This window comes from Schistocerca gregaria, chromosome 2 (genome assembly GCF_023897955.1).
Source record: "Schistocerca gregaria isolate iqSchGreg1 chromosome 2, iqSchGreg1.2, whole genome shotgun sequence".
NCBI lineage: Eukaryota > Metazoa > Arthropoda > Insecta > Orthoptera > Acrididae > Schistocerca > Schistocerca gregaria.
In genome coordinates this window covers 618169079-618183427 of record NC_064921.1, presented here as the reverse complement: position 1 = coordinate 618183427, position 14349 = coordinate 618169079, and the positions used below count along the sequence as shown (strand labels likewise).

Here is a 14349-nt window from a genome sequence, read left to right as displayed (position 1 = left end):
TTTCACAAATTTCCGAATGGTGAATGTCACATTTGGTTATCCACTCTTGCAGTTTCTCAATAATGTTCATGTGCCAAACGAACCTACAGACAGAGGTACAAACAATTATGCTTGCTTGCTTTATTTGTATTTTTAAACTGTACAGTAACATACACTCACAGTTACTTTCCGTGGGACACTTCCTTGTGGGCTAAGAAAATATTTTGCACACTCATCAGTAATGTATTCATTTCAGTTAGAAGCTTTATGTAGTATGAGTTGGAGTGCAGTAAAATTCAATGTAATGTCATCTTGTCTCCATGTGCCTGGGATCATCTCACCTATTGGTAAACCATACAAAATTAAGCTTCCTTGTAGGGTATACTGGTTCCTTGCCTCAGCAAGTCCCTTAAAAAAAATTATGTAGACACAAATCTGTACGCATGACAATTTCTGCTTTCTCATCTTGCAACAACACAGGTTTTTGAAAGATATGAAAAACTAAAGCCATAGTACCAACTATGTTCTCTACAACCTTTCTAGCCCTAGACAATCAGTAATTAAAAATTTGTTCATTTGAACCTTGGATATACACTGCTGGGTATAGTTCCATGTTTTTGTTTAATGGGAAAGTAGTGTCTGCTATGAAAATGTATCTTAGGGTCAGTTAGCTTGTGTCAAGTTCAGCAGTTTTCTGAGAACTTGTTCATTTACGATTATGTTCTTCAATACACCTCCATTTCTCTCATGGCAACCAATATCTGGATCATAGCAGACATCAATGACTGCAAGCACCACAATGCTATAGGACCCTTTTTAATTGTAAAATTTGCTCCCACTAGTAGCAGGGCACTGTATGACTATGTACTTCCCATAAACTGTTCCCATACAATGGGAGAAGTGTTGTAGCTGAGAACAGGCATGTTGTTCCACACCAGTCTTTTTCAGTCAGAAATAAATAAATCTTATTTCAGGTTTCAGGAGATTTTATACTGGAAAGAGGTAATGAACAAGTTCCTGGCTCTTCTACATCATCATCATCATCATCATCATCATCATCTCTTACACACAAGAAATTAAAATGAATGGGTGGCAAGATATGTACAATGTCTCTTCCCAACTACTTCTAGAAGTACTGTTGAATCAGGAAAAATGAGGATACTGGTGAACTCTGCATCTGTGACCTATAAATGGCACAGTCACTAAGAAAATTGCCATAAGTATAGAGGGCAGTCACAAAACAAAACCTGAATGGCATCTTGCTTCAGCCAGAGTTAAGCCTTCTACACAAGTATGGAGTCAGTGTGTATGGGTGTGTCGTGTGCATCAACATGCAGTGTTAATTTCCCAGTTATATTTGCAAACAACACAACTGAGGAAGTATTGGTTTTTGATTGTGGGTGTCCAGTTGTTGAAAAGAAAAAAAAAAAAGAGACTAAAAAATGGACAAAATACATACTTAACAAGCTTATACGTTTAGTTACCTTTGTATAACCCTTCGAGACTTCCAACAGTGGTCTACAACTTCAGGTATATTTAAGATAATGCTTGCTTTGAAGTGTGAAATAAAAACGAAAGGCTTTGAATGAATCTCCTGTTGTCAAAAAAACATGGAGAGTAGCCAGAAAGCCTTTCATTGACTGGAAGCGCTCCCTGATATCTAGGTCCTTTTTTGAAACACCCGATGCTATAAAACCTACCAGAATTTACATATCTGTTAATGACATCGAAGAGATGTTACAGAAATCAGAGCTGTCTTCCATATTCAGCTTCTGTAGCAAGCTATTCTCACATGTTGTTCTGCAGCAGTCCTTCATCCACTAATGATGTGTGTTCTTTCATTTGCATGTACCTTTAAGTATTAATAGTGCTGCAAGTGTGTACAGCAACCTGAACACTAAGCAGTTTCAAACTTGTTGTGGAGCACTGTTGGAAACACAACTGCAACAAAAAAATATATCCAGCAGCAGTGCGTACATGGCTTTCAGCCAACGAGTGTAGTCACAGATGAGGCCATTGTGTTTCTGCTGTGCTGTTGAGGCCTGCTGAAGTGTGAAACCAGCAGAAACTTTGGTTGCAAGTATACAGGTTCTCTAGACAGCAAACTCAAAGTAATAAACTTGGGCAATTTTGGGGGTCTTGAGAAATACTATACATAGAAAGATAACACAGAAGCAGTAGCGAGTGACACTTCTAGACACATTAAGAAATGTGTTGCCTCCTCGATAATAATAATAGGTAATAACTTACCACGTACAGTGCAGGGCACATAAACTGCATCTGACTGTAAACATTTTTTCAAAGGAACTTAGTAAGTTGTACACTATTAGCAGCAATTCAAAGCATGCTTTCTTGAACACCAAGAAAAGGAAACAATTGTATTTGCAGTTTCTGAAGGAAAATAATGGAGACAAAAAGTTTTTTGCTCTTCCAGTTTTAACATGCCAGGACTCACTCCTCTTCACAGCAATTTTGAAGAAATGATTGAATTCTTTTGCAGTGATAAGTTCAGGTGCCTTCCAACGTGGGCAGAGTGCTGACTGCACACTTTTACTAGAGCCCTCTGTGATCAGCGAAAGTCAGCTGACTTTGTGCCACTCTGGAGTGTTTACGCTCGTTGCCAACCACAGCTACCTAACAATATTGTAGTTTGTAACAATAAATAGCCATTGTGAATAGAGTGTTGATCTGTGTGTACTGTTGTGCATAATGATTGTTTATATTATTTACAAAAATGAGCGAAGAGGCTGTACCTGGTCCTTCTAGTGATTCACCATAAACTTTCATATCATTTCTGCAACACAATAATCATTGCATGTTCATTTCTTTTGTAAGCTATAAGGTGGGTGACATGGGAAAAGAAGGAAGGGCTTGTATCCGCAGCCAATTGCTATGAGCCAATCACAGGCTTCTGCTCCCAGCATCCTCCACTCAGGGGTCAAGTAAAAGTGTGCAATCAGAATGTAAATTTGCTGTCAGATGATGAAGTGAATTGGACTCTTGCAGATGCCAATTTCATGAAACATGCCAGTGACTTAATATAAATATTTCCTTTGGGACTTCGAAATATCTGTCATCACATGAGCTCTACTTAAAGAATGTTTCAGTATTTTGTGCAACAAACAAATAACATTTAAAAAAAGGTAAAGTGCAAGTGCTTCATGCAGAAGTATAGGAGGGATTGAAGCATACTGGGTTGCACTTTTATATTAGGATAACTCTCAAGGCCACAGATCCAAACAAATCAGTCTTCAAGGCTTTAGATTTAGGTTTCAACCCAAGGGCAACAAGCTGGGACATTCTTTTGTGTAGACATGGCAAAGATCCTGCAGTCTTAGCTGGAATGACTGGTCTCAGTAGTACGGACACTGTGGAATGGTGCAGGAAAGAAAATGTCCATGCGATCAGCATATACCGACATAGTCAATGTTTAAAGGCAACAGCAGTTGACAATCAGCAGTCTGGAGTTGTGGGACTGAAGGTTATTTGGATTTCCTCTTCCAATACTGACAGTGAGAGATGGTTTTCTAACTACAGTGGAGTCTGTCTGATGGTAATCTAGACATAATGACAAGGTATTTGAAAAACTGTCTGCAGTGTTTGTCTGAAAGCGTATATTTTTTCTTTAATTATCAAGCATAACAAATTACTTTTTCCTTTCAAGTCAGTGTAATGTAAATAATGGTGATATGTGTAGTGTAATACATTAATTTAAATGATCAGTATAACTTTGTTTTCAGCACAACATCTAGTTTGAGATCTATCACTATAAGGGTTGTATCATCAGTAAATATTAACAGACTTGTTGGACGATGAAGATCACATATATTTAAAAAAAGTTAAAGTGCTAGAGCAAAATGTTGTGGGACTCCTGTAGCAATTGGAAGGGCATTCAACCTTCAATTACTTACTATGACAACTTGTTTCCCATCTAATATATACAATTTGATTAATTATAGTACACTGTCATATACATAATGTTGTTCACATGTAGGTACTACAGTATCATGTGATACAGTCAACTGCTTTGTCTAAATTAAGGAGCATAACACGGGAAAGAAATTGCTTTCAAAACATTGGAAAACATCTGAGAACATCACAGTGTTAACGGTAGACAGACTAAGCCTAAAACCATACAATTAAGACGAGGTTATGAACATGATTGATACTGTTCAATAGCGGTCAAGACATTTTATCTTCCTTATAACTTGAAACAATTAAGGATTTCAAAACATCAGGGAAGTTTCCGGCATAGCACTTGCATTTTACAAGGTAAGTCAAGAGGAGTTGTTATAATATGAACGATATGGTTTAGTGTGTAATTTCAAGACACTATGGATATATTTATTATGTTAGTTACTTCATTTACATGCAATTTGGTAAACAGTCTGGCAACTAACATGTGTCTACTCCATACAATCTTTTACCATTTGCTTTTTGATTAAGATGAGTAACACAGAATGTGAGTCTTCATGCAGCTTAGCTTCATTTTTCAACATTTTCAAAGTAAAAATACTTACCCACTCTAATGTCCACAGGCCATCCTTTCTCCTTAGCTGTTTGACCAACTTTTGAAACAGGGTGACATAAATCTGGAGTGAAAGGTCCATTGATGTGTGGTTCTAATGTGTCCAAGTTCAGCTCTATTATCTATATAAAAAAAGAAGAGAACCGAAATTAATTGTGTATCAGATGTCATTTGTTATACAGATAAATAAATGGCAAACTCAACTTGAACAACACACAATGGAATTATAATGGCAATTTTTATGCCTGTGGTGTTGACTGACTGAAAAATTAAATACACATCAAAACTGGAACAGAAGGTAAGAAACTGGACAGACAATAAATGACACACTGCACAGTAGTTGTTAAACAATTCTTTCACTTTCTTTATTTAAAATGCCAAGAAAAATGCTTTCATTTCAGAATTTCATTTTACATCATATCACATTACAATAACAGTGACATTTCTACATTGTTTAAACTGAAACATCCATGTAACTGATTAGTTTTAAACAATATAAAGTAATCAGACTGATAAAAATCTACTCGGCAGCAGGAGAACACACATACAGGGTGGCGCATGATAAGTCACCTGATTTGTTTCATGAACAACACATTTGTTGTTGACAACGTTTGTAAGAAGTAAAGAATACAGCTTGGAAATACAACTCAATGAATCACGTTCAATATGACTGCTGTCCCCCCCATGAACCATGGACCTTGCCGTTGGTGGGGAGGCTTGCATGCCTCAGCGATACAGATGGCCGTACCGTAGGTGCAACCACACACGGAGGGGTATCTGTTGAGAGGCCAGACAAACGTGTGGTTCCTGAAGAGGGGCAGCAGCCTTTTCAGTAGTTGCAGGGGCAACAGTCTGGATGATTGATTGATCTGGCCTTGCAACATTAACCAAAACGGCCTTGCTGTGCTGGTACTGCGAACAGCTGAAAGCAAGGGGAAACTACAGCCGTAATTTTTCCCGAGGACATGCAGCTTTACTGTATGTTTAAATAATGATGCCGTCCTCTTGGGTAAAATATTCCGGAGGTAAAATAGTCCCCCATTCGGATCTCCGGGTGGGGACTACTCAGGAGGATGTCGTTATCAGGAGAAAGAAAACTGGCATTCTACAGATCGGAGCGTGGAATGTCAGATCCCTTAATCGGCCAGGTAGGTTAGAAAATTTAAAAAGGGAAATGGATAGGTTAAAGTTAGATATAGTGGGAATTAGTGAAGTTCGGTGGCAGGAGGAACAAGACTTCTGGTCAGGTGACTACAGGGTTATAAACACAAAATCAAATAGGGGTAATGCAGGAGTAGGTTTTAATAATGAATAGAAAATAGGAATGCGGGTAAGCTACTACAAACAGCATAGTGAACGCATTATTGTGGCCAAGATAGATACGAAGCCCACACCTACTACAGTAGTACAAGTTTATATGCCAACTAGCTCTGCAAATGACGAAGAAATTGAAGAAATGTACGATGAAATAAAAGAAATTATTCAGATAGTGAAGGGAGACGAAAATTTAATAGTAATGGGTGACTGGAATTCGAGTGTAGGAAAAGGGAGAGAAGGAAACATAGTAGGTGAATATGGATTGGGGCTAAGAAATGAAAGAGGAAGCCGCCTAGTAGATTTTTGTACAGAGCACAACTTAATCATAGGTAACACTTGGTTTAAGAAGCATGAAAGGAAGTTGTATACATGGAAGAACCCTGGATATACTAAAAGGTATCAGATAGATTATATAATGGTAAGACAGAGATTTAGGAACCAGGTTTTAATTTGTAAGACATTTCCAGGGGCAGATGTGGACTCTGACCACAATCTATTGGTTATGACCTGTAGATTAAAACTGAAGAAACTGCAAAAATGTGGGAAATTAAGGAGATGGGACATGGATAAACTGAAAGAACCAGAGGTTGTACAGAGTTTCAGGGAGAGCATAAGGGAACAATTGACAGGAATAGAGGAAAGAAATACAGTAGAAGAAGAATGGGTAGCTCTGAGGGATGAAGTAGTGAAGGCAGCAGAGGATAAAGTAGGTAAAAAGACGAGGGCTGCTAGAAATCCTTGGGTAACAGAAGAAATATTGAATTTAATTGATGAAAGGAGAAAATATAAAAATGCAGTAAATGAAGCAGGCAAAAAGAAATACAAACGTCTCAAAAATGAGATCGACAGGAAGTGCAAAATGGCTGAACAGGGATGGCTAGAGGACAAATGTAAGGATGTAGAAGCTTATCTCACTAGGGGTAAGATAGATACTGCCTACAGGAAAATTAAAGAGACCTTTGGAGAGAAGAGAACCACGTGTATGAATATCAAGAGCTCAGATGGCAGCGAGGTTCTAAGCAAAGAAGGGAAGGCAGAAAGGTGGAAGGAGTATATAGAAGGTTTATACAAGGGTGATGTACTTGAGGACAATATTATGGAAATGGAAGAGGATGTAGATGAAGACGAAATGGGAGATACAATACTGCGTGAAGAGTTTGACAGAGCACTGAAAGACCTGAGTCGAAACAAGGCCCCCGGAGTAGACAACATTCCATTAGAACTACTGACGGCCTTGGGAGAGCAAGTCCTGAGAAAACTCTACCATCTGGTGAGCAAGATGTATGAGACAGGCGAAATACCCTCAGACTTCAAGAAGAATATAATAATTCCAATCCCAAAGAAAGCAAGTGTTGACAGATGTGAAAATTACCAAACTATCAGTTTAATAAGTCACAGCTGCAAAATACTAACGCGAATTCTTTACAGACGAATGGAAAAACTAGTAGAAGCCGATCTCGGGGAACATCAGTTTGGATTCTGTAGAAATGTTGGAACACGCGAGGCAATACTGACCCTACGACTTATCTTAGAAGCTAGATTAAGGAAAGACAAACTTACGTTTCTAGCATTTGTAGACTTAGAGAAAGCTTTTGACAATGTTGACTGGAATACTCTCTTTCAAATTCTGAAGGTGGCAGGGGTAAAATACAGGGAGCGAAAGGCTATTTACAATTTGTACAGAAACCAGATGGCAGTCATAAGAGTCGAGGGGCATGAAAGGGAAGCAGTGGTTGGGAAAGGAGTGAGACAGGGTTGTAGCCTCTCCCCGATGTTATTCAATCTGTATATTGAGCAAGCAGTCAAGGAAACAAAAGAAAAATTTGGAGTAGGTATTAAAATTCATGGAGACAAAGTAAAAACTTTGAGGTTCGCCGATGACATTGTAATTCTGTCAGAGACGGCAAAGGACTTAGAAGAGCAGTTGAACGGAATGGACAGTGTCTTGAAAGGAGGATATAAGATGAACATCAACAAAAGCAAAACGAGGATAATGGAATGTAGTCCAATTAAATCGGGTGATGCTGAGGGAATTAGATTAGGAAGTGAGACAATTAAAGTAGTAAAGGAGTTTTGCTATTTAGGAAGTAAAATAACTGATGATGGTCGAAGTAGAGAGGATATAAAATGTAGACTGGCAATGGCAAGGAAAGCGTTTCTGAAGAAGAGAAATTTGTTAACATCGAATATAGATTTAAGTGTCAGGAAGTCATTTCTGAAAATATTTGTTTGGAGTGTAGCCATGTATGGAAGTGAAACATGGACGATAACTAGTTTGGACAAGAAGAGAATAGAAGCTTTCGAAATGTGGTGCTACAGAAGAATACTGAAGATAAGGTGGATAGATCACGTAACTAATGAGGAGGTATTGAATAGGATTGGTGAGAAGAGAAGTTTGTGGCACAACTTGACTAGAAGAAGGGATCGGTTGGTAAGACATGTTTTGAGGCATCAAGGGATCACAAATTTAGCATTGGAGGGCAGTGTGGAGGGTAAAAATCGTAGAGGGAGACCGAGAGATGAGTACACTAAGCAGATTCAGAAGGATGTAGGTTGCAGTAGGTACTGGGAGATGAAGAAGCTTGCACAGGATAGAGTAGCATGGAGAGCTGCATCAAACCAGTCTCAGGACTGAAGACCACAACAACAACAACAATGACTGCTGTTTTGGTTTACAACATCTTCAAGTTGCACACTTGCATTTGTGATGGCTCTCCAACACAAATCTTCTGGAATGGTGCGGCATACTCCACAATGATGGCCCTAAATTGCACTGCATTTTGGGGTTATCTGTAGTACACATTCTCGTTAAGGAACCCCCAAGGGAAGAAGTCACTTGGGTTAATGTCCAGGCTGTGTGGCAGCCACATTCCTCCTCCTGCATAACATTCTGGAAATCTGTTTGAAAATACACTAAGGCCAAGTCTTTTGTGTAGGAAATTAAGCCCAACGTTGGCAGTAAGCACGCGTGCTCCATCCTGCATGAACCATTGTGTCTGCAATGGAAGACATGAGGCCATGAGCTGAGAAAAGAACTGGTTTCGCAGTATGTATAAATAGCATTCAGCAGTTGCTGTATCATCAAAGAAAAATGGACCGATGATTCCACACGCACACTTTCTACCCATAGGTGTCTTTCGTGTGGATTATTCACAGAGGTTCACATGCCCAGAATAGAACGTTCTGTTTGTTCACAAAACTGTTCACGTAAAAATAAGCTTCATCAGAAAACCATGTGTTGCATAGCATTGCCTCTTGCCACCTTGCAAACTGCAGTCTCTGCTCCTCATCTCTCGCAGTAAGCTTATGCGCCACACTCATCTTGCATGGATACAAGCGAACATCACATTGAATAATTCTTTGTACAGATTGGCGTGAAATTCCAAATTTGGCACTGGCTCTTCTTGTTGATTTACTTGGACTACAAGTCAAAGCCTCTCGAACTGCTTCAATGTTTTGCAGCGAACATCCGGTACGTACACGTGGCTGCTGACACTATGAAACAGTTCCAGTACCTTCAAATTTTTTATGTAATCTGGGTATTGTCTGTGGGCTGGGAGCCCACCATGTGCTGAAGTGAGCACAAAACCTTCTCTGCGTCAATGTAACACAGTTTGTCACCGTGTATAGTAACACAATCTTTGTCTTTTGCTCGACGGTCAACCGTCCTTCGTCCACCATTGTGGAAAACTGAAAATGGTGGTCTCACAATGGAAGCGATGAACTTGTTACGACATCTGGTGTGATTTCCATGAACTGCATGAAGTTGAGCGCACAATTTGAAAGCTATTGCCATAATAGTATACTTGTAGGATCAAAATTCAATAAGGTGACTTATCATACTCCATCCTCTATAAAGAAAGGTTTTAGATATGCAAGCTTTCAGAGCCAATAGCTTCTTCTTCCAGCACAAGGGTTGTAGGGTAAGGAAGAGCAGTGAAGGAAAAGAACTGGAGAGGGTTAGGAAAAGGGGTAGTGTTTGGAAAAGTCTCCCAGAACCCTGGGTCAGGGGACAATTACTGGACAGGATAAGAAGGAAAGACCGATTGTTGAGGACAGCACTGGACGAGATTTGGAAACCCGAGAGCTTAAAGGTAGAAGACAGGGTAATATGACAGACAGATTAGTGCTAAAACATTATGAATGAGTTAATATGAGTGAAAAGCTAAGTGCATTGTAAGTAATACACATACAATGCTCTTAGCTTTGTATGTAATACACATACAATATCAACAAAAGATGTAGTGAAGCAATGTAGCAGATACATATGACTTTAATGTCATCCATCATCCTGATTTGTGCATTAGCATATTAGATTGCCACAGTGACACAGACTCTGGAGGTGCAACAAAACATCTAGTGTCCTTATTACACTTAAAGATGGAGCTATCTCCTAACAGTCAAAGAAAGGCAATGACTGCCAATCTATAACCAAAACAGAGATGGTAAGTGCAACAAAAGTTGATAACAAAATAATTTATCTGTGTAGACTTTTTAGGGGGAATGAGATAACTGACTGACGTTCTAGTTGTCAAGGTTGATAATATGGTAATATTGAGACTCAAAAACTGAAATCCGTTGTTACACAAAATACATAAAGACAAGGCACTTTTTTTACTAAAAAAAGTTATTGAAGGACAGTTAAAACATTCAGCATATTTCAACTGAAGATCATATAGCAGATGAAGCACTTGGGAAAACCAAAACTGTCAGTTTTATGTCATAAAATGGGTATTTTATGCTGAGATGTGTGGTTTCTTATTTTTTGTTGCTCTCTTTCTTAAATATTTGAAAATGTGATGTATTTGTATTTAATTAAGTGTCAAGCAAGGTTGGCAGTACCAACTGCTAAGAAAAGCATTTCCATTTACAGTAAAACCCACTTTTAATGAGTCTCTGGGACCAAATTTTTTCCCCTTAAGTAGGTGTGCAGCTCCATACACCAAAGAAGTGATAGTATGATGCAGGTATATATAAAAAATAGAAAGAAACTTCCACATGGGAAAAATATATTAAAAACAAAGATTCCAAGACTTACCAAGCGGGAAAGCACCGGCAGACAGGCACAATGAACAAAACACACACACAGAATTACTAGCTTTCGCAACCGATGGTTGCTTCTTCAGGAAAGAGGGAAGGAGAGGGAAAGACGAAAGGATGTAGGTATTAAGGGAGAGAGTAAGGAGTCATTCCAATCCCGGAAGCAGAAAGACTTCCCTTAGGGGGAAAAAAGGACAGGTGTACACTCTCTCTCGCGCGCGCGCGCGCGCGCCCGCTCACACACACACACACACACACACACACACACACACACACACACACACACACACACACACACACACACACACACACACACACACACATCCATCCGCACATACACAGACACAAGCAGACATATTTAAAGGAAAAGAGTATGGGCAGAGATGTCAGTCGAGGCGGAAGTACAGAGGCAAAGAAGTTGTTGAAAGACAGGTGCGGTATGAGCGGCGGCAACTTGAAATTAGCGGAGGTTGAGGCCTGGCGGATATCGAGAAGAGAGGATATACTGAAGGGCGAGTTCCCATCTCCGGAGTTCGGATATGTTGGTGTTGGTGGGAAGTATCCAGATAACTCGGACGGTGTAACACTGTGCCAAGATGTGTTGGCCGTGCACCAAGGCATGTTTAGTCACAGGGTGATCCTCATTACCAACAAACACTGTCTGCCTGTGTCCATTCATGCGAATGGACAGTTTGTTGCTGGTCATTCCCACATAGAAACCATCACAGTGCAGGCAGGTCAGTTGGTAAATCACATGGGTGCTTTCACATGTGGCTCTCCCTTTGATCGTGTACACCTTCCGGGTTACAGGACTGGAGAAGGTGGTGGTGGGAGGGTGCATAGGACAGGTTTTACACCGGGGGGCGGTTGCAAGGGTAGGAGCCAGAGGGTAGGGAAGGTGGTTTGGGGATTTCATAGGGATGAACCAAGAGGTTACGAAGGTTAGGTGGACGGCGGAAAGACACTCTTGGTGGAGTGGGGAGGATTTCATGAAGGATGGATCTCATTTCGGGGCATCCTTTCGTCTTTCCCTCTCCTTCCCTCTTTCCTGAAGAAGCAACCATCGGTTGCAAAAGCTAGTAATTCTGTGTGTGTGTTTGTGTGCTTTATTTATTGTGCCTACCTACCGGCGCTTTCCCGCTTGGTAAGTCTTGGAATCTTTGTTTGTAATATATTTTTCCCATGTGGAAGTTTCTTTCCATTTTATTTACATCATCATTAATTTGAACCCAACAATTACGTTTGTTATTGTCTCTGTTGCATTTCGAAATCTTCTCTATCATCTTACTTTCTCTTTTTGTTTGTACAAGTAGTTTCACTTTGCATTCATCTTCCCTTTTTCCGTAATCTACCATACATTTTATCCTGCCTAATTATACTCAATAATATGTAATTTACTTCCAAACCATAACCTAAAAATTTTTACCGCTTTCAACATAACCGCTGCTATAAAATCCACTGTTCCAAGTTTACAAACATTTCGTGTAAACTCGTGAATACTATTTCACAGCTTCAGTTCCTTTCACCCATTAAACAACCATCTCAGTTATTTCCAACAACTTTCGTTTTATTTCCATTCCCATTTTTCCCACATAACCGATCATTTTTAGCAGCTTCCCACAGGCTTACACATTATTATTTCTTCATCAAACAATTGTTAACCTCATTCTCATAACCTGCCAGTACACAACCAGTCCTTTGAATACATTTACATACATATTTTTCGAGATTTTATTCGAAAATTTTTTTCGAATTTTATTTTTTCGGAAATTTTTTTTTCGAAACTTCTTTCGATTTTTTTTTTCTTTTGAAACTTTTTTCGAGAAATTTTTTTCGAAATTTTCTTGTATTTCCCCACCCTTTAACGTGATCTGGAGACAACATAACTACCTAACCTTTGCACCCATTGTTGTTCACCAACCTAAGTTCAGCACAGGATCAACATAGCTCATCTCAAACCAACACTTTTTCGACTTTTTTCACACCTTTATCCCTCCCTATATAAATTTCTATTTACTTTCACTTTAACCTCATATTACCCTTTCCACCTTCTAATACCATGTCAACCTCACACCATCCCTACAACGACCCCATTAAATTTTATTTACATTCCCTCCGCAAACATGCCTTCACCCTAGCCAGATTACGCTCCCATATTTTATTTACTCAGGCTTGTCTGACATTTGGCATTACCCCCAAAGGCCTCACACTTAAAGTTCCCATTTCTGGCTGCAATCCTTCTTTCCATCAGTCCTTATACCAGTACCAAACAGCACAATCCACAGCCCCACCCGCCTAATCCTTCACCTATACATCGACTCGGCCAATGAACACACCCGTCAACTCCTATCCCAAATCAAAGTCCTCAATCTTTCCTCTCCCACATCCACACCAGCTGTACATAGCATCCTCCTACAGGCCAACCGCAAATTAGAACAGCACGCCACCCTCCACCTCAAAAAACTATCCAATCTCCTGGTTTCCCACCTCGGGAAAGGCAACTCACTCACCCTCCACATCCTTTCCAACAAACCTCAACCTCCTCTCATTGCACACAGACCCAGTCTCTCCCATCTACTCAATCTCCCACTTCCAGATCCACTCCCCCCAACACCTCAAAATTCTAGTAACACACTCTAGAACCACAACACCCCAATTCAGTAGTTAACCTTTCCTCCAAACCCCTCTCCCAATCTGAAACCTCTGTCCTATCCAAAGGCCTCACCTTCAGCCCCACTACCAGGTTCAACCAAACTGCCCTTGTCAAAGATTTACTGTCCTACACTCGTAGTCTCTGCTGGAAATATCACTTTGCCACAAAGAAAAATAATACTGATCCCACTCCTAATGATCCAACTCCCCAAGACACTATCCAAATTGAACTCTGCCTGCAACAGTTCCGTCCTCCATCACAGCGGGACCCACCTCCTCTTCCTCAAAATCACCCTCTCCAAACCTTCCAGGAATTTCTCACTTCCAGCCTTGCCTCTCAATCTTTCTTGAAAAACCTTAATCCTACTCCCAACATCACCACAGCCGAAGCCCAGGCTATCCGTGATCTGAAAGCTGACCGATCCACCATCATTCTTCCGGCTGACAAGGGTTCCACGACCGTGGTACTTGATCGTCGGGAGTATGTGGCTGAGGGACTGCGTCAGCTTTCAGACGACTCTACATACAAAGTTTGCCAAGGTAATCCCATTCCTGATGTCCAGGCGGAGCTTCAAGGAATCCTCAGAACCTTAAGCCCCCTACAAAACCTTTCACCTGACTCCATCAAACTCCTGACCCCACCGACACCTCGCACTCCTACCTTCTACCTACTTCCTAAAATTCACAAACCCAAACATCCTGGCCGCCCCATTGTAGCTGGTTACCAAGCCCCCACAGAACGTATCTCTGCCTATGTAGATCAACACTTACAACCCATTACATGCAGTCTCCCATCCTTCATCAAAGACAAAAACCACTTTCTCGAACGTCTG

General features: G+C 40.2%; 1 protein-coding gene across 1 annotated transcript in view; it reads right to left on the bottom strand.

Annotated features, from left to right (window-relative positions):
- LOC126334595 (probable aconitate hydratase, mitochondrial) overlaps positions 1-14349 on the bottom strand; it is an 89014-nt gene that overhangs the window by 39275 nt on the left and 35390 nt on the right. Inside the window, exon 8 of the mRNA XM_049996987.1 lies at positions 4500-4629. Coding sequence (XP_049852944.1) covers positions 4500-4629 — 130 coding nt within the window. The remainder of the gene's footprint in view (positions 1-4499; positions 4630-14349) is intronic.